This window comes from Ascaphus truei, chromosome 21, assembly GCF_040206685.1.
Source record: "Ascaphus truei isolate aAscTru1 chromosome 21, aAscTru1.hap1, whole genome shotgun sequence".
NCBI classification, from domain to species: domain Eukaryota; kingdom Metazoa; phylum Chordata; class Amphibia; order Anura; family Ascaphidae; genus Ascaphus; species Ascaphus truei.
The window spans coordinates 11,536,098-11,561,261 of record NC_134503.1 but is presented as its reverse complement, the minus strand read 5'-3'; the positions used below and the strand labels follow the sequence as shown (position 1 = coordinate 11,561,261).

Here is a 25,164-nt window from a genome sequence, read left to right as displayed (position 1 = left end):
GCTATACTGTAATTGTGAAGCTTTGAGTCCCATTGGGAGAAAAGAGCTATATGAAATAAAGTTATTATTATTATTTATTATTATTAACAGTTTCAATACCTGGATTCAGTGGCTTTACCAATACTGTCTCAATTCACCATTATAATGCAAAGCAAAAATGGATAAGTGCTGCACACCAAGTAAAGCAAACTAATAATTGAAATAAATACAGTTACCGGTGCTCCCACCAATGAACGAAAGTCTGCATCCAATCCCAGGTACAAGATGAAGGATACATTCAAGGTGTCAGCTTGAATAAATTCTTTTGTTAATTTCAAATCCGTGTGCCAATCTATGTTTTTGGTGCCTGAGGCACAGGGAGATAAAGTGACTTACCCAAGGTCACAAGGCGCCGACACCGGGGATTGAACCAGGCTCCCCTGCTTCAAACTCAGTGTCAGTCAGTGTCTTTACTCACTGAGCCACTCACTCTCCCTGCGAGGGTAGACATACCGCCAGGCATTCTTATTCACACTGCTCTGCTCTCGGAAGTTGCGCCCCACAATGCCTTGCATAGCGCTACGCAAAGCATTGTGGGGCGTGACTTTGGGAAGTGAAGCAGTGACCCACCGCTTTACATCTGATAGGGGTACAAACGCCCCGTCCGGTTTGCGATTGAGGCCAATTTCATGAAATCACAGCGATTTCATAAGCATCTAAGTTTAAGGCAACCTCCGAATATAAGTAAAACTAACTGGAAAATAGCAATTGGGTTGGCAGCTGAAGTTGGGATAAAACTGTGGCTGTCAATTATAAAAATAAACTGGGATAATTGACCTATGTTTAGCACGTGTATTACTAAATAGTGAGAAGAGGAGCAATTGCAGAGCCACCAAATAAATAAAAATGCCAAAAAAAGTTCCCATTCGAGTCTGTTAAAGTCGTCTTCGCAGTAAATCATTCAGGAAAACCGAAATAATTCTAGTCACAATAAAGCAAAATTCAGGGCCTGAGGGGGCTGCCAAAACCACAGAGAACAGAGCCCAGAAATATATATATTTTTATATTTTGCTCAAGGCATATTCAGGATTATTCTGCGTGTACAGTAGTTGTAAATGTCAACTACAACAGGTGAAATTATACCAAATTTGACCAAACTTTAAAAAAAAAAAAAATTGTCAAAAATTGTAAGTTTCCAAATATTTTTTGTAAAATTAAATCTGCAAATTTCCTGCATCTTTTTAATCTGATTAGCTCCCCCTGATGCAGCCACAACACCTCTTCCTACTAACTTTTTAGCTATAGGCACAGTCAAGATATGGGAAAGTCTAACATTCCCTCTATCAGGGGGCTCAACTTCAGTCGTCAAGCTCCCCTCCCCCTCCTCCCCCAAGAGGTCAGGTTTTCAGGATATCCCAGCTTCAGCACAGGTGGCTCAATCAGTCCCTGCTTCAACATAGGTGGCTCAATCAGAGGCTCAGTCTTTGGAGTCTTTGATTGAGCCACTTGTGCTGAAGCTGGGATATCCTGATAACCTGACCTGTTGGGGTGGAGGGGACAGGGGCTTGAGGACTGGAGTTGAGCCCCCCGATTCGGTGTGTATATGTGCCACTGTATAAAAGAATAGAATCACGAGTGAGGGATCCCAATTGTGGAAGTGCTGTGATACACCTGCTGTGTTTGGAAGTAGCAGCCTAAAGCAGAACAAACAGATGTTACCAGTAGTCGTTACTACGTAAAGCGTCTTATATATTATATATATAGCCCTTGTCTCCCCGCTGCTGGATGAAGACCTCCACAATGATCTCCCAGGTGCTGCGGTCGCAACCCCTCTCTTCTCCACATTTCCTAGTTTCATCCTCCATCTTGCTTTCGGACGTCTTGATCTTTTGATACCCCTTGGAATCCAGTTGAGTACCATCTTTGTCCAACGATGGTCATTTCTTCTTGCGATAGGTCCCGTCCACTGCCATTTTAATTTCTTTACCTTTGTCATGATCTCACACACATCTGTTTGGTTTTGAACTCATTAATTCTCTTTCCTGCCACTTTGGGTAATACCCAGCATGCATCTCTCCATACTTCTTTGAGTTGTCTGAAGCTAATTTGTGCATCCATCCATCCCCCTGACATGAAAGTTAATAGATCCAAAATAATAGCTTAATCTGGGTATCCCAGATGTGCCAACCTCCTAGCACCCACATTTAGAGTTTCTGAAACACAGCCTGGCATTTTAGTGGAGAAGTTCTGACTTTCTATCAGTGGGATCCAATAAAGTCTATGGTGGAGCTAGTGCTAGAAATGAGTGAGGTGGACTCCAAATCAGTGAAACTCACAGAAAATCAGGTCTTTGTATCCTCTAGCTTAAAACAAGCCTAGCGACTAGCAACAAGCTACATCAGAACATTCAAACATCTGCTGCCAAAATTAATACCCATGAATTATTTGGTTAGTGTAAATAATTTCCATAGCATTTGACAGCTAAAGGACATGTCCAGGAATTTGTCATACCTTAACCAGCAGAAAATCTGATCTTGAAGCATGACCTTGAACACATTTAGTTTTTAATTAGCTTAGCTTCTGTTTTTTTTTATTTATTTACATCCGATCATTGGACTATGGAATCTTAACTGTTATGGAACAGCCACGAACCTGAAATCTGTTACATTTATTAATCCAAGATACAACTTCTAATTAATTAAATCAGTTCTAATTGCATTTTAACATAACAACTTGCATTTCATTTACCGGTGACAAAAATAGCATAAAATCAAAGTGGGAGCTGTAAGGGGAGTACATATTATGCCTAATTAATACTGGAAAGTCATATATAACCTTATGTGTTTCAGTATTCTGAGCAGTGCTTTTAACTCGCCTTAACAGTTGTTCTTCTTTTGTTAGAGAAAAACTCAAACAAAATGAAGAAAATGCTGGTGCTCGATTCAACATTTGAAAAGCACAGGAAATTTCAAACTGAAGATACCAGAATATGAATGGAGTTTAACTTATCAAATACAAATCGATACAGAAGAGGCTTGTTTCATTATTCATAAATAAACATTAGATACATTGAACTGAGATCTTTGATCTACGTTAAGGAAGGAATTAGTAATATATATATATATATATATATATATATATATATATATATATATATATATATATATATATATATACAAAGGCAGATGTCACTCGCAATAAAGGTAGAAAGCCGGTGCTTGTCCCATATAATATTGAATAAAATGTAGATTCCTTACCAGGCAGACCAGGAGTCCAAGACCACGCAGCAAGAACCGAGACAGCACTCAGATTTATATCAAATATAAATGTATTGAAATACATATAAATCTGAGTGCTGTCTCGGTTCTTGCTGCGTGGTCTTGGACTCCTGGTCTGCCTGGTAAGGAATCTACATTTTAATATATATATATATATATATATATATATATATATATATATATATATTACTTGTGAGCATATTCACATGTCTTAGACAGGTCTGCAACCCTGCCTTCCACCATGATCACCTAGTATACAGTGCTTCCACTGCTGCAAGGGATTCTGGGAAATGACATGCAAATGAGCACACAATGTGCCACCTTTTGTATGGTCTTTGAGTAAGATTAAATATGCTCAGTGACTAATGGGGATACCGGTCTGGGTCCAGAACTGCAGGACCTGATCAGTATGTAATCTCTTCGTCACAGTATGATCGAAAAGACCGTCTCTGTTGAGTCTAAGATAACCGGTAGATGACGGTATGCCAGAGGCATACAAGTCCTCGCTGGTTTTGCTCTTCAGGATGAACCGCAGTTGGTGTGTTCCAGCCGAAGTCCGGTAGCACTCTCCATTCCATTGGCTTTCGTGGCAACGTTCTCCCAGTTCTCTTTCTATCTTCCGCATTTCCTTTGCTTGCACCTCCTCTTCTCCACTGTCCCCCGGGCCCTCCTTGTGTCTCTGTTACTCTTCAATTCCTTTTATAAAATGCAGCAGGGTTCTCATTTCCTAGGGTTTCCTTATGCTTTAAGTTGTATGTATTTTAAGTCTTACTCTCCTCCTTACCCCTATACTGTACTGCACTGCGGAATATGTTGGCACCATACAAATAAAATATCATATTAATAATAAATGGTGTTAGATATCGCAGATTCAGAACAGCTGCTTTAGCAACGAACTAAAACAGCTGAATATATTTAGTCCTCATTACGGACTATATCCACTGGGATGAATATGGAGGAATTTGTCACCTGCGCCATCATAATAAATTCACTTATCCCTTATTATAACTTGTACTGCATAAAAAAAAATGTATCTACATCTCATTCATAAAGAAATAGATGATTCACAGGTCTCTTTATTGAGCTGCCATGGGAAACAGAGCGAGGAGTAGCCATGCGGCCCGTTAGTCCTGTGGTTTTTCACTCAGCAGTATACCTTTATACCTCTGTATAGTGGTAATAAAATGCTGGTTATGGATCTAAAGATCCGCTTGGTGGAGCACCTGTTTGCACTGAAGGCTGCAGGACAGCGATGTCTGAATGTTTGAGGGTTTCTCATTACAATACAATACTGGTCAGTTTTGCAGAGATGATCATATTCAACAAATTAAAGTCAGACGGTGATGACGCATTAGCACCCAACAAAAGAATGGCGTCTTCGACGAGATTTGTTACAGTCCATTTTGACATCAGTTTGCTCAGCTAACAGAGCAGAAAAATGATACCGATCATGTTATACATATGAGGGCTTTCATTGCTGCAGCTTTAAAACATGTTGAAGGTGGGACTGCACCTCTAACCAAACTCTGGATTGTTGTAATATGGGCTGTTCAACGCCGTCACAAAGACTTGGGGGCTTGTTCCATAAACCCTAAAGAAGTCAATCGCAACATGACGGTCCCATAGCGCCCATTCAAGTGGGAATTCGCAGAATCTATAGAATAAGACCCTTGGCGTCAGATGTGCAGTAACCTATATGCTTAATTGTTATTGGATTATAGAAAGCAAATTCCATGTTAGAATTCTGGTTTTTAGGCGAGCCTCCAGCCACACAAAGAAAAGCACAGCAAATGTATGTCTGTTAGAAAAAATAAACAAACCTGTTCTTGGGACTTCAAGCAGCAGTTCAAGCTGCCGGTTTTTTATTTATTTAATTATGTGCATCAATACAATCCACACAATGATGAGCAATTAGCTAAGTTACTGACCGATCTGCGAAGATTTGACACGGGGGTTCACTAAATGCCTGTCAGTGCAGTAGAGGAGGACCAAAGATGCAAAGTTCTGTGGGGAAGATCATGTGACCAGGCAGTCACTAACTAAAATTGGTGCACTGCTGGAGAGAGGGCAGGGCTCAAAAAGGGGTGTGCCAGGGCCTGTTTCAGAAGAGGAAGGGGGTGTGACTTTGTAGATGGTTGCTATAGAAACAAAAAAAGCTTGTTACATTATAATACATAAAAAATGTCATTCGGCGTGGTTTAAAAAATAAACGCTACAAGTATTTTTCATAGAACAGAACTGGTTTATTAAATAGACAGCAGAGTAGCAATTCAATTATCTACGCTCCTGTTTTCCCTTGATTAGGGTGGCCATATTTTTTGCCCGGACAAACCGGGGGCAATTGTTGGGCAAGCGCCGAGAAGAGCCGCCCGAAAACCAGGACATTTTTAATACATTTCAGGATACCGGGACAGAGGACAAAAAAAAATGGAATTTCCCGGCTAAACCGGGACATCTGGTCACCCAACCCATGATACTTCACAGGGCACACAATATGGCTGCCTGTTTCAAAAGAGGAAGGGGTGTAGCTTCCTAAATAAAAGCAACCTTAATACATTACAAAGGGGCATAAAAAGTGGGGGAGGGGGGGCGAAATAAAAATAAAATGCAGTAAGTATTATCTAATATTATACAACTGATTTATTAATAAAAACACATAGGATTTTGAATGAAATGTTGCTTGTCCAATGTTTGTTATTCTGATGTAACAATGCAATCTTTCCAGAGTATTTGAGAAAAGCATATGTATGTTAATGCAGAAGTCTCCTAAAACCCCCATAAATTAAGTCATACCTTAACCTGCTAGTTCACGTTGTGCAGATTCACTTCTACCTTTTTATTCGTTCAAAATCATACATTTTTTACTGACTTTTCACCTGTTACCATGGCAACTTCTGTTGTCTTCATGCGTGAGAATGACAGCAGGTCATTTTAACCTCCCCAGGTGGGGGAATGCTATCTTCAGAACGCAAGTACAGGGTTTCAAAAGGGTGGGTTTGCTAAAACAGTAGCAAGCTGTCTTTGTAGTGGTAAAAAAAATAGCATGCATTGATTTGTTATGGTGAGTAGAGCGAATTGTTGCTTTAAAAGGCAAAAAAAATAAAAATACCAAGTATCAAGATATTGCACCTTTAATGATCAGGTTTTATCTCTCCACTGCAAAGACTCTCTCTCATGTTGCTCCATGGGGCTGCAAACGGAGTTACAAGTGACTACCATGGACTGCTGCTATAAGTGTTTGTTTCATAAGTACCTCGATCTGTCAACCTTATACATGTCTGAGCAGCAAAAATCACTGCACTCAGGTATTACTTAAAGTAAAGCGATCTTATATTGATTCTGTAAGTGTAAAGTAATACACGCCATCATGGAAGCCCACGCACAATCCATAAAGTCTTACAGGGACAAGGTCAATAAGACAAATTGGTACGTGTGAGGCATGAGAAAGGGAAGTGGTAAGAATATCACAAGCACAAACAAAACAGTTTTTTTATAAGGAGCCACACGTGACGTTAGCTGTATGGTCTGAGACATTAAAGGTGATGACTCAATATTTAAAAACTCTTAAGAAATGTAATACTGAATCCATACTGGAAAACAACTACGATCATATTGGGATTTACTAGCAAACCTGACAACAGCTTAGCCCAATGAAGGATGAGTAAGAGAGTAACTTGGTACATCTGACTTACTGTAGGTTCAGCTGAGTCTTGGCACTCCTGAACCATCCTACAGATGCAGCGGGCCGTTATTCGAACATATCGCGCGTAGTATACCTGGGAATGCCCATGTCATGACGCGTCATTACCGCGTGTTGACTCGTTTTTTATCGAGTGCAGAAAATGACATTTTGCGTTCTGGTTTTTAAACATCTGCAAATTGACACCGTACTGTACACATTACAATTCATTCATTTCTGCCACGGAAACGCAAAGAATTGCACCCCGAAGAAATCGGGATCCATGAAATTCAAACAAAGCAACCGCGTGATTGGCCGCGTGGAGTACAGCAGCACACACGAAAACGGCTCCGTGATATGTTCGAATAACGGCCGCTGCATCTGTATCTAGTATACGGAACCCTTACAAGAAAAATAAACGTACAGTAGACAACGACATGGACAGTATCTTAGAGGATAGAAAGTGTATTGGGGCACTCCTACATATGCATGCATACTAGTATACCTTGCTGTATTCATAGCCGAAACATCTGAATTTTCTATGGTAGTGGTTTACAACCTTTTTTTTTGGTTAAGGAACCCTATAGTTACATTATGATATTCTGAAGAACCCCAACCCTCTCTAATAGCGCGTCTGAGATCAGATGCATTGTAAGGAACCCCAACCCTCTCTAATAGCGCGTCTGAGATCAGATGCATTGTAAGGAACCCCAACCTTCTCTAATAGCGTGTGTGAGATCAGATGTATTGTAAGGAACCCCAACCCTCTCTAATAGCGCATCTGAGATCAGATGCATTGTAAGGAACCCCAACCCTCTCTAATAGCGCGTCTGAGATCAGATGCATTGTAAGGAACCCCAACCCTCTCTAATAGCGCATCTGAGATCAGATGCATTGTAAGGAACCCCAACCCTCTCTAATAGCGCGTCTGAGATCAGATGCATTGTAAGGAACCCCAACCCTCTCTAATAGCGCGCCTGAGATCAGATGCATTGTAAGGAACCCCAACCCTCTCTAATAGCGCGTCTGAGATCAGATGCATTGTAAATTCTTCTGTTTGGTACAATTCTCAAATGACCTAAAAATTGCAGGGAACCCTTTAGGGATGCCCGGGGAATCCAACGGTTCCTAAGAATCCTTGTTGAAAAACACTGGGCAAAAGGCTTTGACTGTGTACATTCCTCTTGCATGAGTTTGAGAACTGTGAAGAGAAGCCCGAACCCTTCTATATTAAGTTGGCCGTACCGTCACACGGAAAGGGGTGGTCACTGCAGGTTCCATGCTGGGGTCCTTTTCGGAAGAACTTCCTGGCATACTGCGCCTCCTCCCCAGCTTCTCAGGCGTAGATTCTGCAGAGGGGGGGAAAACAGCAGAACTTATTTAAAACATCAAGAGAAACAGAAAAGGTAAAATCAGCATAAAAGGAAGGTACAATTCAGCGCATAATTCTCACTCCAACCATAGCTGCAAATGAATCTCATTGACACTCGCTCTGAACCTAACTGCAAAACTTCATTACCATGCTACAGAGATGCACTGAAACCGTTGTTACCAATTACCAACTTCCATCATAAAATCTGTATTAGTCGGGGATATGAAGAGAATATTGTTTTTTTTGAACATCCTTATGGCTTATTCTATATCCGCCGAGCTGGCCACCTTTGGCCGAAATTCCCTATTAAACTAAGCGAGTACAGCCCGATTGTCCACTTCGGAGGATAGAGAAAAAGTCCTTTAGAATCTGAAATTCTTCCAAGAAAAAGATTTTTTAACCTTCACAAAAAAAAAAAATAACTAAGCTATATCCCACCTAAAGTTATCTTTAGATAACCGACAGGAATTCTTTGCAGTGTATCAGAAATCAAATCACAGCAAAATGTTCCAAAACATGTCAGGACACGTTCCAACAAGTCGCTCTGACATGTGACCTCATCACAAAGGTCAATAGAAGAGGAGACTAAGGTGATCTTCCCTGTGTCAGCAAATTCTACTCTGTCCTCATATTCAAAGATGGTGTATTGAGAAGTGGTAAAATTACTATATTTAACTAAAAGTTGCCAGTCTGTACTTGAACATCAAATTACACACCGCAGATGACTTTGTCGCTGTTGAAAGGAAATAGCATTCAGAAAAATTGATCTACGGGGGAGGGGAGGAGGTGGGGGGATTACTTCATCTGATCTGTACCATGCTTTATTTTTAGTATGTATATCTTGATTTATATAGCACCATCCAGGTACATAGCATTTTACAGCAGTGATACTATAATATTATACGTGATAGTATAACATTAATGGGAGTAAGAAGCGCTTCAGCCATAAGACAATAGGAAAAGGAGTCCCTGCCCCAAAGAGCTTACAATCCAAGTGGTAAGTGGGGAGAACTAACAGAGACCGTAGGAAGGTGTTCAGGTAAGTGTGTCTGCTAGGGACCAAGGTCAGTGCATGTGTGGTGTATAGTATCAGCCACGGAGCTACCCATATGCTTTGTTAAAGAGGTGTGTTTTAAGAAAGTTCCTAAAGGTGGACAGAGAGGGTGCAAGTCAGATATTTAGGGGAAGGGTATTCCAGAGGTGCCACCGGTTACAGAGAAATCTTATTATTTAAGAAGTGGGCATTCACTTTTATCCAACAGCCATTTATAATTCCTCAAAGTACTAGGATATACGAGGTTAATACCGGTCTCTTGATCAGGAAAAGTATACAGTAGGATGCTAAGACATCATTCATAGCACAGGGCAGGTGGCGGCTCTAAGAGTTAAATTTGCAAATGTTGTGATATTTGGCTGTTTGTTTGGGGGAACTTTCAAAAGTTCACCAAATAAAACTCTGCATAAGCTTTGCTGAAAGCGAGTAAGTGTGAGAGTCCTATTTAGTGTGGTATCTATGGACAAACATACCTCTCGAATACGCTCATCTACGTGTATGCCACACGTGCAGTGAGACCTGTGATCACACCTGAGATACCTGGGAAATTCGATTATTTAAATATGCAAATCAACTAATTTCATTGGTTGAATTAGCTTGTATCTCAGGTGTGCTCACATGTACCTCTCCACAAATTGTGGAAGGCATGCAAGTCAATTTGTACTAAATAGTACTGTACTCATTCTCCATCATCTCTCCTCTGTCTCTTTAAATCGGTTCTCAACTCCAGAATTTGCAGAGACAGTAGGAGGGTGTTCTGGTAAGTGTGTCTGCAAGGGTCCAAGGTCAGTGCGTATGAGATGTATAGTATCAGCCAGCGGAGCTACCCATATGTTTCGTTACAGATATGTGTTTTAAGAAAGGTCCTAAAGGTGGAGAGGGAGGGTGCCAGTCGGATATTGACAGGAAGGGCATTCCCGAGGTGTGGGGCAGTCGGTGAATTTTTTTTAGGTGGGAGAGGGATTTAGATACAAAAAGAGGCAGACAGAAGACTTCTTTGAGCAGAACGCAAGAGTCGGGCAGGAGTGTAGCAAGAAATAAGGGCTGTGATGTAAAGCGGGGCAGAGGAGTGTATAGCCTTAAAAGTGAGGAAGATAATTTTGTAAGTGATACAGGATTTAATAGGAAGTCAGAAGAGTGATTTCAGCAGGGGAGACGCCGAGACAGATTTAGGAGAGAGTAAAGTGATTCTAGCAGCACTGTTTAGGATAGATTGTAGGGGAGACAGGTGAGAGGCAGGAAGGTCGGACAGTAGAAGGTTACAATAGTCAAGACGGGCGAGAATGAGGGCCTGCGTTTAGCAGTAGAGACAGAGGACAGGGCGTATCTTTGCACTGTTACGGAAGAAAAAAACAACAGGTTTTAGCTACATTGTGAGAGGAGAATGTGATTGAGGAGCCAAGTGTGACCCCTAGGCAGTGCTTGTGGGACTGGGTATATGATAGTGCTGTCAACAGTAATGTAGAAGGGAGCAGTAGGACCAGGCTTGGGAATTAGTATGAGTAGCTCCGTTTTTTGACATGTTCAGTTTGAGTCGGTGGAGGGCCATCAAGGATGATATAGCGTTGAGACATTCAGAGACTTTGGTCTCTACAGCTGGTGTAAGGTCAGTGGTTGAAAGGTACATTTGTGTGTCGTCAGCATAGAGGCTAATAAAAGGGTTTATTAGGTCCTAATAGTTATACGCAGATGATGCTGTGTATAAACTTGCAAGGCCACCGGTTTTCATCACAAATATACCAGTAATCACCATCATTTGCTCTGATCACAACAGTCACTATAAACGCACCACAAAGGTACAAAAATCATGACAATTTTAATAAATGATGACAGGGAGATCATTTGTAGCACGGGGAGAAAAGAAAAAAAACTGTTTATTGTGTGTTGATTTGCTTTGTGCAACAGATGCGATTTAAGGTAAAAGATCCAGTCAGCAATTCTCTCCTTCTGTTAATGTAACTTATTATCCAGAGCAGCACAGACATAGTGAACTCATCGATTTCTAAGTCTTCTGTACTAGAGGACCAGATGGCACATGAATAAATGTCAACTCAACCTGAGTTGGAGGCAACACATCCACTAACAGGTTTATGGCTTTGAAAGGCAGATGTATGGATAGATATTGTGAGAGCTTAACGAGTTAAAATCATTTTTCTTACACTGAATGTTTTATTTGTTGTTTTGTTTTTTTAAACTCCATGCAACTCAATGGCTCATTTGCTGGAGACGAAACTATGCAAAGGGTCTTAATTACCGGAGCAGAGGAGAAGAGAAAAGGAATGTAGAAAAGTAACAGCATAACAGACAGTACTTTGAAAACTGTTTGTGATTCATCTCCGCAGGATCTCGCATGTGCTCGAGCAGATGGAATAAAGGATGTGTTTAGAGCGGCAGAAAACCCGGAATATTTATTTTTATTCTGTCCTCTTATAAAAGTCTTTCAGAGAGCCCAGCGATATACTGCAAAGGAATGCGTTGGAGGTCACAATGGCAACAAAGCTGTTATAATTGCATCCACTCTTCCAAACCAATGCTAAAAACAAATGTTTACATGCAGTTCTCACCTTTAAATAATCAGCTTTTTTGGTTTAAATGGACGTACTATTAAAATATTACACCGCTCTAAAAAGAGTAGGCCTCATGCCTAATGGGGCATTCTCAATGGTTACTTTAGACCAGGGGTGGCTAACTCCAGTCCTCAAGGGCGACCAACAGGTGAGGTTTAAGGATATCCCTGAACAGGTGGCTCAATCAGTGGCTCAGTCTTAGACTGATATTCTGCATTATAACGCAATTCAGATGGTGCTTGGCTACAAACCTTGGCTACATCTACACACACACACACACACACAAGCTGTACGTGGCGTAACATACGCTGATCTAGGAGATCTGAAAGGTTATTAATTAAACATTTACTCTTTGTTTTCACTCCTCCATGTAATGCCTTGCTGTCTCGTCCCCTCTTCCCCACCTTACTCTCTCTTCCATCATGCCCTGCTCCACTTTGCACTCTCTCCTTCCCTCTCTTTGCACTCCCTGCCTTACTGTGTCCGTTCCTCTCTGTGCACACTAAACTCCCTCCTCTCCTACTTATTATCGTCTCCTTGCTGTGTGTTTCCATCCTCTACTGACCTTGCAATCTCTCCTTCCCTCTCTTTGCACTCCCTCCTGCCCGATGTACACACTGTTCTTCATTCCCTCCTCTTAGTCATCATCCCTTTGTCTCCACTCCTTGCTGTTTCTCCATCTTCTTGCTGTCTCTCTCTCACTCTCTGTCTCCTCCTCTCCTTGCTGTCTCTCCTCCATCATGCCCTGCGCCTATTTGCGCACTCTCCTCCCCTCTCTTTGCACTCCCTGCCTTACTGTGTCTGCACCGCTCTGTGCATACAACAACCCCTCCTCATCTGTCTCCTCCTCTCCTTGCTGTCTCCACTGATATTACAATCCCCTCCCCCAGTGTTTCCTGGGTGAGTGAGAGGCCGCTCAGTCTATCACAGTGGGAGATGTATGTATGTATATTTTTATTTATATAGCACAGACGATGTACTCCGCACTTAAAGACAATACAGTACAGGGAATTATAATAATACAATAAGTACAGCAAAGTCAGACAATAGGAAAGGAAATCCCTGCCGAAAGTGCAAAGTCTGGTTCTTGTATTCTTCACCTCCAATTTGAACTCCACAGACACTTCATATGTGACACTTAAGATGTTACACAGCCAATGTCCAGTCTCATAATACAGGATGTGCAGTCTCATTAGCTGTCCCTGGGTGAGTGATAGGCAGATTAGCCGATCACAGAGTGGGAGAGATGTGCAACCTCACTGGCTGTCCCTGGGTGAGTGTCACAGGCCGCTCAGCCTATTACAGAAGGATGTGCAGACATCCTTAGAGAATATATATATATATATATATATATATATATTACATTAATAAGGACATTAAACACCCGTCACTCTCCCTCGCAACCCCACAGCCATTAAAATCCCCTCCCCCAGTGTTTCCTGGGTGAGTGACAGGCAGCTCAGCCTACACAGAGGAAGAGGGATGTGCATCTTCACTGGCCGTCTCTGGGTGAGTGAAAGGCCATACAGTCTATCAGAGGGATGTGCAGACATCCTTAGAGAAATATATATATATATATATATATATATATATATATATATATATATAATAAAACTGATTCTTGTATGTCTGGTGCTAGATGCGGCTAATCTGATTGGTCCCTGTGTCCGCCCGCCCCCCCGCTACTCTCATTGGCCAAGAGGTACGCTCTACTGTGACACACACATAGACACACACAGACATTGGTCCCTGTGTCCGCCCGCCCACAGTCAGCCTCCCACACGACTCTCATTGGCCAAAAGGTACAGTGACATCACTGTCACACACTCTCACTGACACACCATACCCCCAGAGAACCCCTGCGGAGTCCAAAGTAAGTTTCATCCATCTCACACTGTCACCCGTGTACACACACACTCACACCTGAGACCATGCTTCACACACACTCACTGTCACCCCTGTGTACACACACACTCACACCTGAGACCATGCTTCACACACACACTCACTGTCACCCCTGTGTACGCACACACTCACATCTGAGACCATGCTTCTTCACCTAATATCACATGAGATCCATATTAGATGAATGTTACATCTCTTAAAGGGATAAGTTGGAATCTACATTTTACAATATTAAGTGGCTGCTGTGAGTATCTCCTCACTAACTGTCATTCAATGCCTAAATATTAAGTGGCTGCTGTAAGTATCTCCTCACTAACTGTCATTTCATGCCTACTATAATTTTGGCTCCGCCCCTTATTGACATCAGATCAGAGAGATCAGAAGTTTCTCAGTCAGTGTGTAGTTGGCCTACATTTATTACTCACGCAGTGTAGTTGTGGTTTTGTTTTTATATCTTTGCTCCAACTGGAACTACTAAAAATTATACTTCTTATTTTAAACAACATCAATTTATTTTATCTATTTACATTCCGGGCAACGCCAGGTCTCTCAGCTAGTATATATATATACACACACACACACACCTCCACAGTGAGCTGTCCGTGCTTTTGTGAGGATTGGACATCGGTCTCACCCCGTGACGCGTTGAGTGACACCCCTCGCGCAAGCGCCGCAGTACTCCTACCAGGACCAGATCTAGACTCCGCCCCCGCGCCACATGACGCAACGGAGGACATCACAGTTCCCACTTCACGTTGGCACCGCAATACAAGGGGCACTCGAGGGGTAAATGCTGCCAATTACCCCCCCAGCTGTGATGCACTCCGCCCCTGCCTATCAGTACACAGCCTACCTGTAATTATGCATGACCCACAGCCTGGAGGAGCCTTCTCATTGGCCCTTATATGCTCAGCCTGTCCTGAGGCAAATTGGCTGAGCATAAACTTGTGTTTATGTACGTAGTGCTTGCCTCAGGCATCCTGCGGCCCTGCCGTTGCTCGGTGCATTCTGCTTTGATCACTTGTACCTTTGACCTCAGCTCGTACCCAGACCTCTGCCTTCTCTCACCCCTGGAGCTCTAGTACGCACAACGACCATTCTGACCTCTCTACTCCTGGACCCCGGCTACTCCCTACGGCCATCCGACTTCTCCAATCCCAGACCACATCGAGTATAACGACTATTCTGACCTCTCCTACCCTGACCCAACTACACGACTACGACTCTGCAATCCGGACGCGGCTGCGCGGTTGTTGGTTGGAGTATTCCAACACCCCCACCTCAGCCTTGCGGCCCTGTCCTGTTTGTGGTGAGCACTCGTTACAGCTTTTAGTTGAAGGCGAAGCAATTCAGCTACTACAATGGAAGGACATTTATGCATTCTCTCTTTCTATACATACACACACACACCGTATACACATACATAAAACATACCTATTGATACATATACACACACACACTTCCTATGCAACACAATTTTTTTTAAATTCTATAATAATATTGCTATTTTATATATTTTTTTAATATATTTTATTTATATTTCGTCATTTATATTTCTTGTGTAATGAAAGTGGATCCCCACATAAGAAAACTGAAAGCTGCAGTTCGTGCTGCCGTTTTAAAATATATATATAAAAATATATATATATTTTTGTTCCCATTCAATATGTGCATCAATACAATCATCTGCACACTGACAAGTGATTAGCTAAGCTGCAGATCGATCCGTTCTTGAGTAATCGATCGCTTGCTCCGGGTTATTCAATTCAGTTCTTGCACAGCATTGTGGGCAATGTAGTTCCTGGAATATAATTGACTGGGCAGTTACTAGATACAATTGGTGCACTGCTAGAGGACGGGGCTCAAGAGCTAGAGCCTATCAGAAGGGGAAGGGGGCGGTCACTTTGGAAATGCTTCCTACATTAAAAACATTACAAATATCTTTAAAACATTTTTTTTAAATGCTACAAGTATTTTCTCATAGTACAGAACTGATAAAAAAAAAAACAACAACAACAACACATGTAGGATATTGCTTGAACTGCTGCTTTAAATTCAAATTTACTGTACATAAAAAGGATTGAGTGATAGAAAAAAAAAAGAACAACAATGTAAGAAAACAAGGAAAGGAAGCTGTTTGCAGTGATCCACCTTCACGAAATGACACTTCGATAAGAGAGAATACCAATCACTGTTCTCCGTTCTGGTCCAAGAATAGTATCGCCATGGTAACGGCTGCATGTCTGTCTTTATCATGGTACCCCTGAGTAACAATATGTAACATCTTCAGGACTTACTTGACTCAAGGCCACAAGGAATACACGGTATAGCCTTGTTATGATTACAGCTGGGTAGCCAGCAGAATGTGTTTAGCTGGAACACATTGTCCTCATGACCAGATAGCAGAAAAAAAAGCGCTTCTGCATACATTTCTTTCATAATGTATACAAAATTCAACATGTTGGTCTACCCCATGGCAAAATAAATACATATTTATGGATGTAAACATGTTCAAGACAAACGGGAGAATAGATCGGAGGTATATAACAGGTCCCTTCTCCCTATTGTCTTAACATATATGTACGCTTTTGTCATACAATGTAATTGTCCTGCATCCCACTTCGTTCTGCACAGCGGAAAATGTTGACACCGTACACATAAAAGAGGATAATAACATATATTTATAAGGGGGGTGGGAGGGGGGGGGTTTGCTTTAAGGATAAAGGTGTCTGTTTCAACTGACTCTATAAGCAAAGATTGGAACAAAGCGATATATAACAAAATAAATATATATATACACATATACATACACACTATATATATATATATATATATATATATACACACACACACACACACACACACACACACACACACACACACACACACACGCACACAGCAAGGCCCTGCTTCTCAGCGCCCCGCTTTTCGGCGATCCGAGAAGGGGGTCGCCATGTCAACTCAGAGGTCGCGCATGCACAGAACGTAGGTTGCGCATGCCAAACGGAGGTCGCGCATGCGCACAAGGGGGAAATTACCGGGTTGCGCATGCGCAGAGCTGAAAATCACCGGTTCCGCTTTCCGGCGATTTTCACTATACTGTGGGCCCTTAGAACGGAACCCGCCGTATGCCCGGGGCCCTGCTGTATACATACATAGACACACACAATTTATGCAGCACCAGAGTGCCACGGAACCGCTAGCATTTGCGTTTATATGATCACATGACCACAGTCGCGCTGACGGAAACGGTGATAAAATGCATGTTGCTCCGTTATACTTCCTATAGAGAATACACGTGGGAGAATCCTCACATTAATGTTTTGGACTTAGTGGAGGGCGCTCTAACAGAACAATCTGCCCCAATCATGCAAAACGAGCATTTCCTAACGGCGTGTCCAGTAGGTCAGCAAGGCACCGAGAACGTCAAGCCAAGTAGGGTGGTTCTCGAGTGAGAGCACTGGGTGGGTGTTTGGCTGCTGTTGGGTAATGCAGCCAATCAGGAGGAGGTGTCAGGAGCCTGGGGGTGGGGCCAAGGAGAAGAGGAAACAGCATGGAGCAGTGAGAGGGGTGTATGTATGCGTTTGTTTCGAGCACGTCACACCTTTCACCATTGTGTCCAGTATTTTTGGGGAAGCCGCCTGGCAACCCTAGGTACAGCGCACAGGACGTTTACAGACACAATGTACGTGTGTGTACATTTCAGAAGGGCAGCCCTGCCAAATCGATATGATAAGTGGTTCAAGAACCACTGATATATGCGAACCATGAAACCGACCATCATTTACCAGACGAAAAGGTCTGAGAAGTAAATCCTAACCGCATTATTTCATGATGGATTGTACCCAGGCTATGAGGAGGGGGCTTTGCATGAATTCGGCTTTATTTGTTTGTGGTTAGTTTGCAACAGGAATTGGTACCGGGCTCTTTCTTGGGGTCCATGACATGAGGATTTTCACAGTAGACGACTGTGTCTCTTATTGAGCCTCCTGTGCGGAAGCAGGGACCGATTGAGTCACCTGTACTGAAGCAGAGACTGATTGAGCAGCCTGTGCTGAAAAAAGACACTGCGCCACCTGTTCTGAAGCAGGGATATACTGAAAACCTGACCTGTTGGGTGCACTTGAGGACTAGAGTTGGCTACCCCTGTAGTAGATATTATTGCATCTATTATCACTAGCTAATAGACACAAATAATATTTATCTCCTTAACCATTGTTTTCAATAGCACTACTGGTTAATTACTCAACAGTGTTAACACAACGCAATGCGTTAACAGGTGCAATAACGTCTGCCACATCACTGTGTTCTTTAGATGGTGTCAATAAGTGATTTCACTGATGTCTGATATACATTGGCCAATATAGCATTACAATGTGTCCTCTTTAAATTACCAACCTCAACAGAACTACTAACACAGACAACACACACAAAAGCAAGCATTTTGTTCCTTCTTTTTGCCCGAAATAAATTCTCTGCCAATTTTCACTCCCTGAAAGACATCACCACTCATTTCACAGTTGGGCGTATGTACAAGGCGTTGCACAAGGCTTTCTGGGTGCAAAATTGGGATGTGCCAAACGCAACTTTAATAGCACCTACTGTATGTACTGTACTAAGCTCACATTTTTCCGTCAACGCCGTCTGCATCAAAAACGTATTTATTTTCCATTTGTTAAAGCGCTAAGAAATGGGCGGCATGCAGCGTACAGATGCAAATGGTATGTCATAAAAAAAGATAAACAATACGTTTATATGCACCCAAAAAAAACAAAATCAATGAAAAGTGCGTCAAAATCACCCGCCAAGCTCAATTTGGCATAAACCCTAAAAAAAGACTGTTAATAGTCTAATGTCTAATAGCGCAGAATGAAGTTATGAATCAAGCCAAACATGTACTTGGCGCAGCACGGATGTTTCATTGTAGGGGTTAAACAAATGTATTATTTTCACAGCGTGGCTATTATTAATAATATCACACCGATCGTCTACATTTAATATGCACATGCTGCTTTAATTTAAATTGCGTCAGTCATTTCGAACAAATGAAGTCTTCATACATGGGACGCGCTTTTTGAGTTACGTTTTTAGCGCTGTCATTTTGACGCACAAAAATATTTCACATCAAATCTTTGCTCGTCGGCCCCGTTGTGTAGAGATTTTCTTCATTCGTCCGTATACTTCAACAGAGACTGAACCTTTACACTACAAATGTACCTTTTATTCCAGCATGCCGCAGTTGTGTTGTTTAGAAGACATCGTTCCCAATAGAGTATGCCGTGTACCCGCCTTCTCTTGGTAATCTGAATGGAGATCCTTCCCAAGGAGTAGATGGCAGCACAACAAACGCAGAACTAATGTTTTGCAAACTATGCAGCACACAGACACTTGGATAAATAGCCGTCTTCATCTTCGCTCACCCACCATACTTTACCACTGCAGTGTCAGAACAGCCACAGGGTGTCATACTTGGACTAACATTGCTTTTTACAGCTTTGGCTACACTTCGCTTAACCCAGTGTTTCTCCATCATGTTACCAGGTCCCTCCAGGGTGGTCACTCAGAGTAACTTGAGGGGTTCCCCCCTAGTCAGAGTAACTTGAGGAGTCCCCCCCCCCCCCCCACACCCCAGGAAAAATATATGGTCACGTGAGTTAACGCATTGCTGATGCAGGAATGTGTATTACGTTGCATTTCCTGCGAACCAATCATTGACACTTACAGACATTGTCATTCTTATACAACTGTGATTGCAAATTCAAGTGTGGAAGTAACATTTAATAGGAACTAGGTATTCATTGTATGGAATACACAATGGCCCACCATTTTCCATTGCAGTCTCTTTATCCAAGGATGAATATTCCAATGCTCACGTTAGATACTTCTATTAAAACTGCCCAAACCAATATTCCATGGTTAAAGAAACAGTGTGATACGGCATAAGATTATAGGGATTCAAACCGGCTGATTTGTTTTATATAGCATTGAAGCAGGGGGTCACCAGAGCTGAATCCCGTTCATTTCAGTTCTGGGGACCCCCTGCTTCCGGAGATACTTACCTCTGAATTAGGTGCCGGAAGCAGCTCTCCTCGGCCGCTAGGGTTCACAATATGGCCGCTGTTGAAGGTTTTCGCATGCTGCGAGCCAATAAGAAGCTGTGACATCATCAGTTCGGCTTCCTATTGGCCCATGTGACGCGGGAGCATTAAACTTGAAATCCCTGCTTGCTCAACCGGAGCGGCTACCAGCACCTACTTCGGAGGGGAGCATCTCCGGAAGCAGGGGGTCCCCGGAGCTGAAATGAACGGGGTTCTGCCTCGGAGACCCCCTGCTTCAAAGCTATAATAAAAAATTGAAAAAGCATTTGCCGTCTTGGACTGCTCCTCACGCAGAAAGTGACATATTAAGTGTGCTCATTACCATGTCATTACCCAGAATCCCTGGCTTCAGTGGAAGCATTGTATGCCAATAGATAATGGAGAAAGGCCGGGTTGTCAGGTATGTGAATGTGCTCACAAGTGGTATTTTTACATGGTTAATACAATCATGTTTCAGAAAGAAAAAATGCAGTAAAGACAAACGTCTTACCTATGGCGCACACGTCAGCTCCAGCTAAACTGAAGATATTTAGAGAAGTTATTAATCAGATATTTTCAGTTGGTAACCAGGTTTCCGAGTCTTCTTATACAGCTGCTGATTACATTTGATTACAAAAATGAAAGAGGAGCTTATCTTTAGAAAACGAAAAAAAAAAAATATTCCTTTATTCCTTCTGCATGGAACCATTATTTTCTCGGATCCAAGCATGCTTATTTGTGATAAGAAAAATACAGTTCTCTCTTTTTAAATAAGAGAAGACTTGATTGCACATCTTAAATGCAGCTCTGAACTGCATAACCGAAATCATAGCTGCCAGGAAAGTACAGTAGAGCCTGTGAAAAAAAAGGGACGTTTTTTTCGGAAGCGAGAAGGTTAGGATGTTATCGGAGCAGTAAGGCAGGATAGGTGTTAGAGCAGCCGCTAGGCTGGATACATTAGCGCAGATGGAGGAAGATGCAACTCTGCGGGGAGTAGCGGGAAGAAAGTTAGAAAAAATAAACAGGGAAGAAGCCGGTGGCATGGGTGAAAAGATAAAATTACCCAAGAGGATCTCAATTTTAATTGGTGACAAAAACACATTTCTGCTACCTACAAAAGTGTACGTTACACCAGAGTTGTAGTATAGTCACATAATCAGCAGCTACTGTACAAACAAAAGTAGCAGACCTGGATTGAGGCAACCCACAGAGTTCAACCGTGGTCACCTAACCTCTGGGGAGCCCCTTAAACTTAAAGGTTTTCGTGAAGTTGGTTTGGACACACAAATACAGCCACAGAGTCACATAACAGAAAGTCGCCATGTCAGCTCCCGATGATGTTGCGACTTTCTATTGGCTGTCAGAGCAAACCTGATCTCCCCCCCCCCGCCCCCCGCCCAGCAAGGGGGACACTGAAATTTTGTGTCCAGCAAGGGGGCACTGGTGGTTCGGTGACCATCAAGTATTGGAGACATTGTCATCATGTTCCCCTTACTGGCATTGGGAAAAATCCCCCAAACCTGTTGGCTGTAGCTCTCCTTCGTTATTTTCTATACCCCACCGCAGGAACTGAAAGAAGGCGCCCAGGATATCCATCAGTAATTAGGGGGTGAAATAGAGATCTGTGGGATGTGACATTCTGTACGTTTTATTTAGTCTCAACTAGGGTCAATTCCGGACCCTGAATTGGAAGCACAATGCCGGCAGTTCTGCTCGCTTTGCAAGTTAAATCAGCAGTGCTTGTATGGAACCACCATGAGTGTGATATTTAATAATATGTATAATTTAATATATAACAACAGTAAGTACTTTTTACATACTACTGTGCTTGCGTTCTGGGGAGCTCCAGTTTAAATCTTGTGGAAACTGCGGGCCAACAGGAAACGGCAATGTCCTCGTTCACTGGTATTGGGGTAAAGGTGCTAAAAACGAACATTTAGCTCATTAAAACAGATCTGCGTGGATAATAAACTGATCCCACAAGTTATTCAGCAGTTTTGTATGGCTCCTATAAATATGTGATCCGGTGCAACCCAACATATACATTAGATCCACGTTTAATGATCTGTTTCTTCAGCGGAGATACATGAACACACTACAATAATGGTCAAAAGTGAGAGGTTGGGACAGCTTGACATATTGAGAAGCAGTTCCTGGCTCAGACACCGTAGATTTGATTAAATCTGGAGTGGATATTCCCATTGGTAATTAAACTCTGCGTGATAACGGTCTTCAGTGCTTCAAGCTTTGGAAATTCTAGTAATGTCTGTGGCTAAGGTGAACAAATAATCTTTTTTTTTTGTGCGCGATTGCTTCCAGTGTGTAAGTAATAGCCGCCCAAGTAATGGAATCACAGATTATTGGAGATTATTTATTTGATAAATTTCTGATTACTTTTTAGCATGCAACAAAAAGCACTTTGTGCAATAGTTTTAAAGTAATTTGTTCTTATGCTTTCTTTTTGTGTATAGAAGAAAGTCACAATATAGTCAGCATATTGTAAAGGGTATGCAGCTTCAGCACCCAACTGATACACAGATAGGGCTGTTATGAACTGTGTGCGGCTGGGCGCGCGCGTCTGTGCGAAGGCGCGTGCACGTGCTGCACACGTTTTGTGTGTATACTGTGTGTGAGTGTATGACTGTATGTATGTGTATATGTGTATATGTGTATATATGTGTGTATGTGTAATTTATTATTTATTTTAAAAAAAAACACATTGGTAAAAATAAAATATTTATTAACATTGTGCAGACACACACACACACACACACACACACACACACACACACACACACACACACACACACACACACACACATACACATACACACACACACATATACATAAGTTTCAGCGCCGGTAGCGGCGCAAAATCATTGTATTCCCCGTCTTCCCCCCTGTCGGCCGGATGCACGCTCACTGCCGTGCGCGCGCGCCCTTGTATAGAAGGGCTGACTAACCAATTATAAGCGGCGTAGCGCACGCGGCCACTATAAAACAAGCCTAACATGCTAATTGACACTCTTTTAGGATGAAAGAGCAAATCAAAGATTTAAACACTGATATATCTAAATCCGCGTTGGGCAAACTCCAGTACTCAAGGGCCACCAACGGGTCAGACTTTCAGGATATCCCTGCTTCGGCACAGGTTGCTCAATCAGTGGCTCAGTCTAAGACGAGCCACTGATTGTGCATCCTGTGCTGAAGCAGGGATATCCCTAATACCTGACCTGTTGGTGGCCCTTGAGTACTGGAGTTGGCCAGTCTTTGACTGACACACGGATTGAGCCACCTGTGCTGACGCAGGGTTATCCTGAAAACCTGAACCATTGGTGGCCCTTGAGGACTGGAGTTGCCCAAAGTGTAAGCTCCTAAGCACAGAATACATTCTTTACCAAATCAGAATGTGATCCATCTTTCTTTGTACTATTTTATTCCTGCAAAGTGGCAAAACATACACAGCACTTAACAGCATGAGGATTCGGGCTATTGCCATTCCATTAAACACCTTCCAGCACCCAAAGACCCCTTACCGCCCATTCAGTTGAAAAGGTTGTAAGGTGTCATCCAGCTCTAGAAGCTGTCTTATGACATAGCACCACTTAAATAACATATGTGCCTCATTCCCTCGGTATGTGCAGTGTGTGTCACTTCAAGATATTCATGGAGTGTGGCAATGCAATAACAACAAATACATGGCAGGCTAATACAAAAGGGAAGAAGGTCATTATGCTTACAACTGGATGTAGCATGTGGGCGTCAAGGATCAAACTTCTGAAAGAATGGAGAGTGATTCACAGTCACTTGGAGTAACGCAAACACTATGGGGGAAGAGTCATCAATGCAAAAGGAAATGTGTTGTGGATCAATGCTCCACTTTATGCTCTTGGTTGCATTATAAGCAACACGTTTGTCAGCCAGGTTACACATCCAGGGATGCACAATTGCCCATCACTTTGTACCCTGAGTAGCCAGCAGACCACATGCCCCAGCACGGCTTTAACCCCTTTGGATAAACATCATGGAGCCTGACATTCCATTTGGGTTCTATGAAGGAAGTGGAATTGAAGGCGGAGGACCCGCGGCATGGCGCTCAAAGGGTTAACAAAGAGATATAGGATGTTGTACATGTTTAATTTAATATTATAATGACAGGATAAGATGCATCTACAATGATTCTGTTAACTTCTTTTTTTCTTTTGTACAAATATTTTTTAAAGAGGATGGGGGATGGGTCAGAGAGAAGGCATCATATATACATACATTATACATAGCTACATGGTTACCAAGTTACACCACCAAATAGGGTCATCTTTACCCACGGTCATCCTCAGATATATTGTTAGCCATACCTTGGTAGCCCTTTATAGCTCATAGGGCTCTATTTGGTAGAATTTGCTATTGATCCACGTATCCCAGATTTTTATGGAAAATTTTCACTCTGTGTTTCAGGAAGGCCATAAGCCTGCGCTTATACAGCCGGCGACAGGTGATGTCATCGGTCGCCATTGTGATGAGTTGTATTTGAAGTTTAGGCGACGTTGCTGGCTGACATCATAAAAGGGGAGGGCAAAGGCACGGAGAAGCTCCCGATTGGCCGCAAGGGGAGACAGTCGCCGAAAAAAATCAAATATCAGTGACTACCAGATTTCTGGTAGCGTCGCTTTTTCGCCGTCGCGTGCGCTATACGCGCCGGCGACAATGCATGTTTTTTTTCCAAGCAGCCGAGATCGAGCATCTCGCTTCTGTTAAACTGTAGGAAATCAATTTCCTACTGGAGGGATTTATATTTTCAACGGGTTTGGCCAGTATAATAAATGGGTCCCAGGAATAGTAATTTCCACTATTTCAGCTATCAGTCCCTGCACCATTTTCTAAAACCGCTGGACCCTAGGACAGAACCACCAAAATATGCGCAAGATCTCACACCTGACGCATTTCCTCCAACACGTGAGAGGTTCTCGGGAACATTACACTCAGTCGTTTAGGCATTAATTACCACCTGAAGAGAGTACAGGGAAAACAGCGGTGCATCTGCTGCTGCTGCTGAAGATTGGAAACCACAAACTGCAAACCACAAAATATCCTAGGTGCAAAAATTTATTTTAGGGCATAGTAACAGCCAAAAAGAACACTCTGACGCGTTTCCCCTGGTATCCCACGCTTTATCAAAGAGTTTGATAAAGCGTGGGATACCACGGGAAACGCGTCAGAGTGTTCTTTTTGGCTGTTACTATGCCCTGAAATAAA

At 42.5% G+C, this 25,164-nt stretch overlaps 1 protein-coding gene across 9 annotated transcripts in view; it reads right to left on the bottom strand.

Moving 5' to 3' along the window:
- The window catches only part of DAB2IP (DAB2 interacting protein), a 613,541-nt gene that overhangs the window by 335,120 nt on the left and 253,257 nt on the right, over positions 1–25,164 (bottom strand). For 8 of the 9 annotated variants that reach the window (XM_075578970.1, XM_075578968.1, XM_075578971.1 and 5 more), the window contains one exon: positions 8,182–8,285. In XM_075578970.1, the coding sequence (XP_075435085.1) occupies positions 8,182–8,285 (104 nt within the window). Of the gene's footprint in view, positions 1–8,181; positions 8,286–25,164 lie in introns of those variants that run through there. The other variant, XM_075578975.1, reaches the window with a different exon arrangement.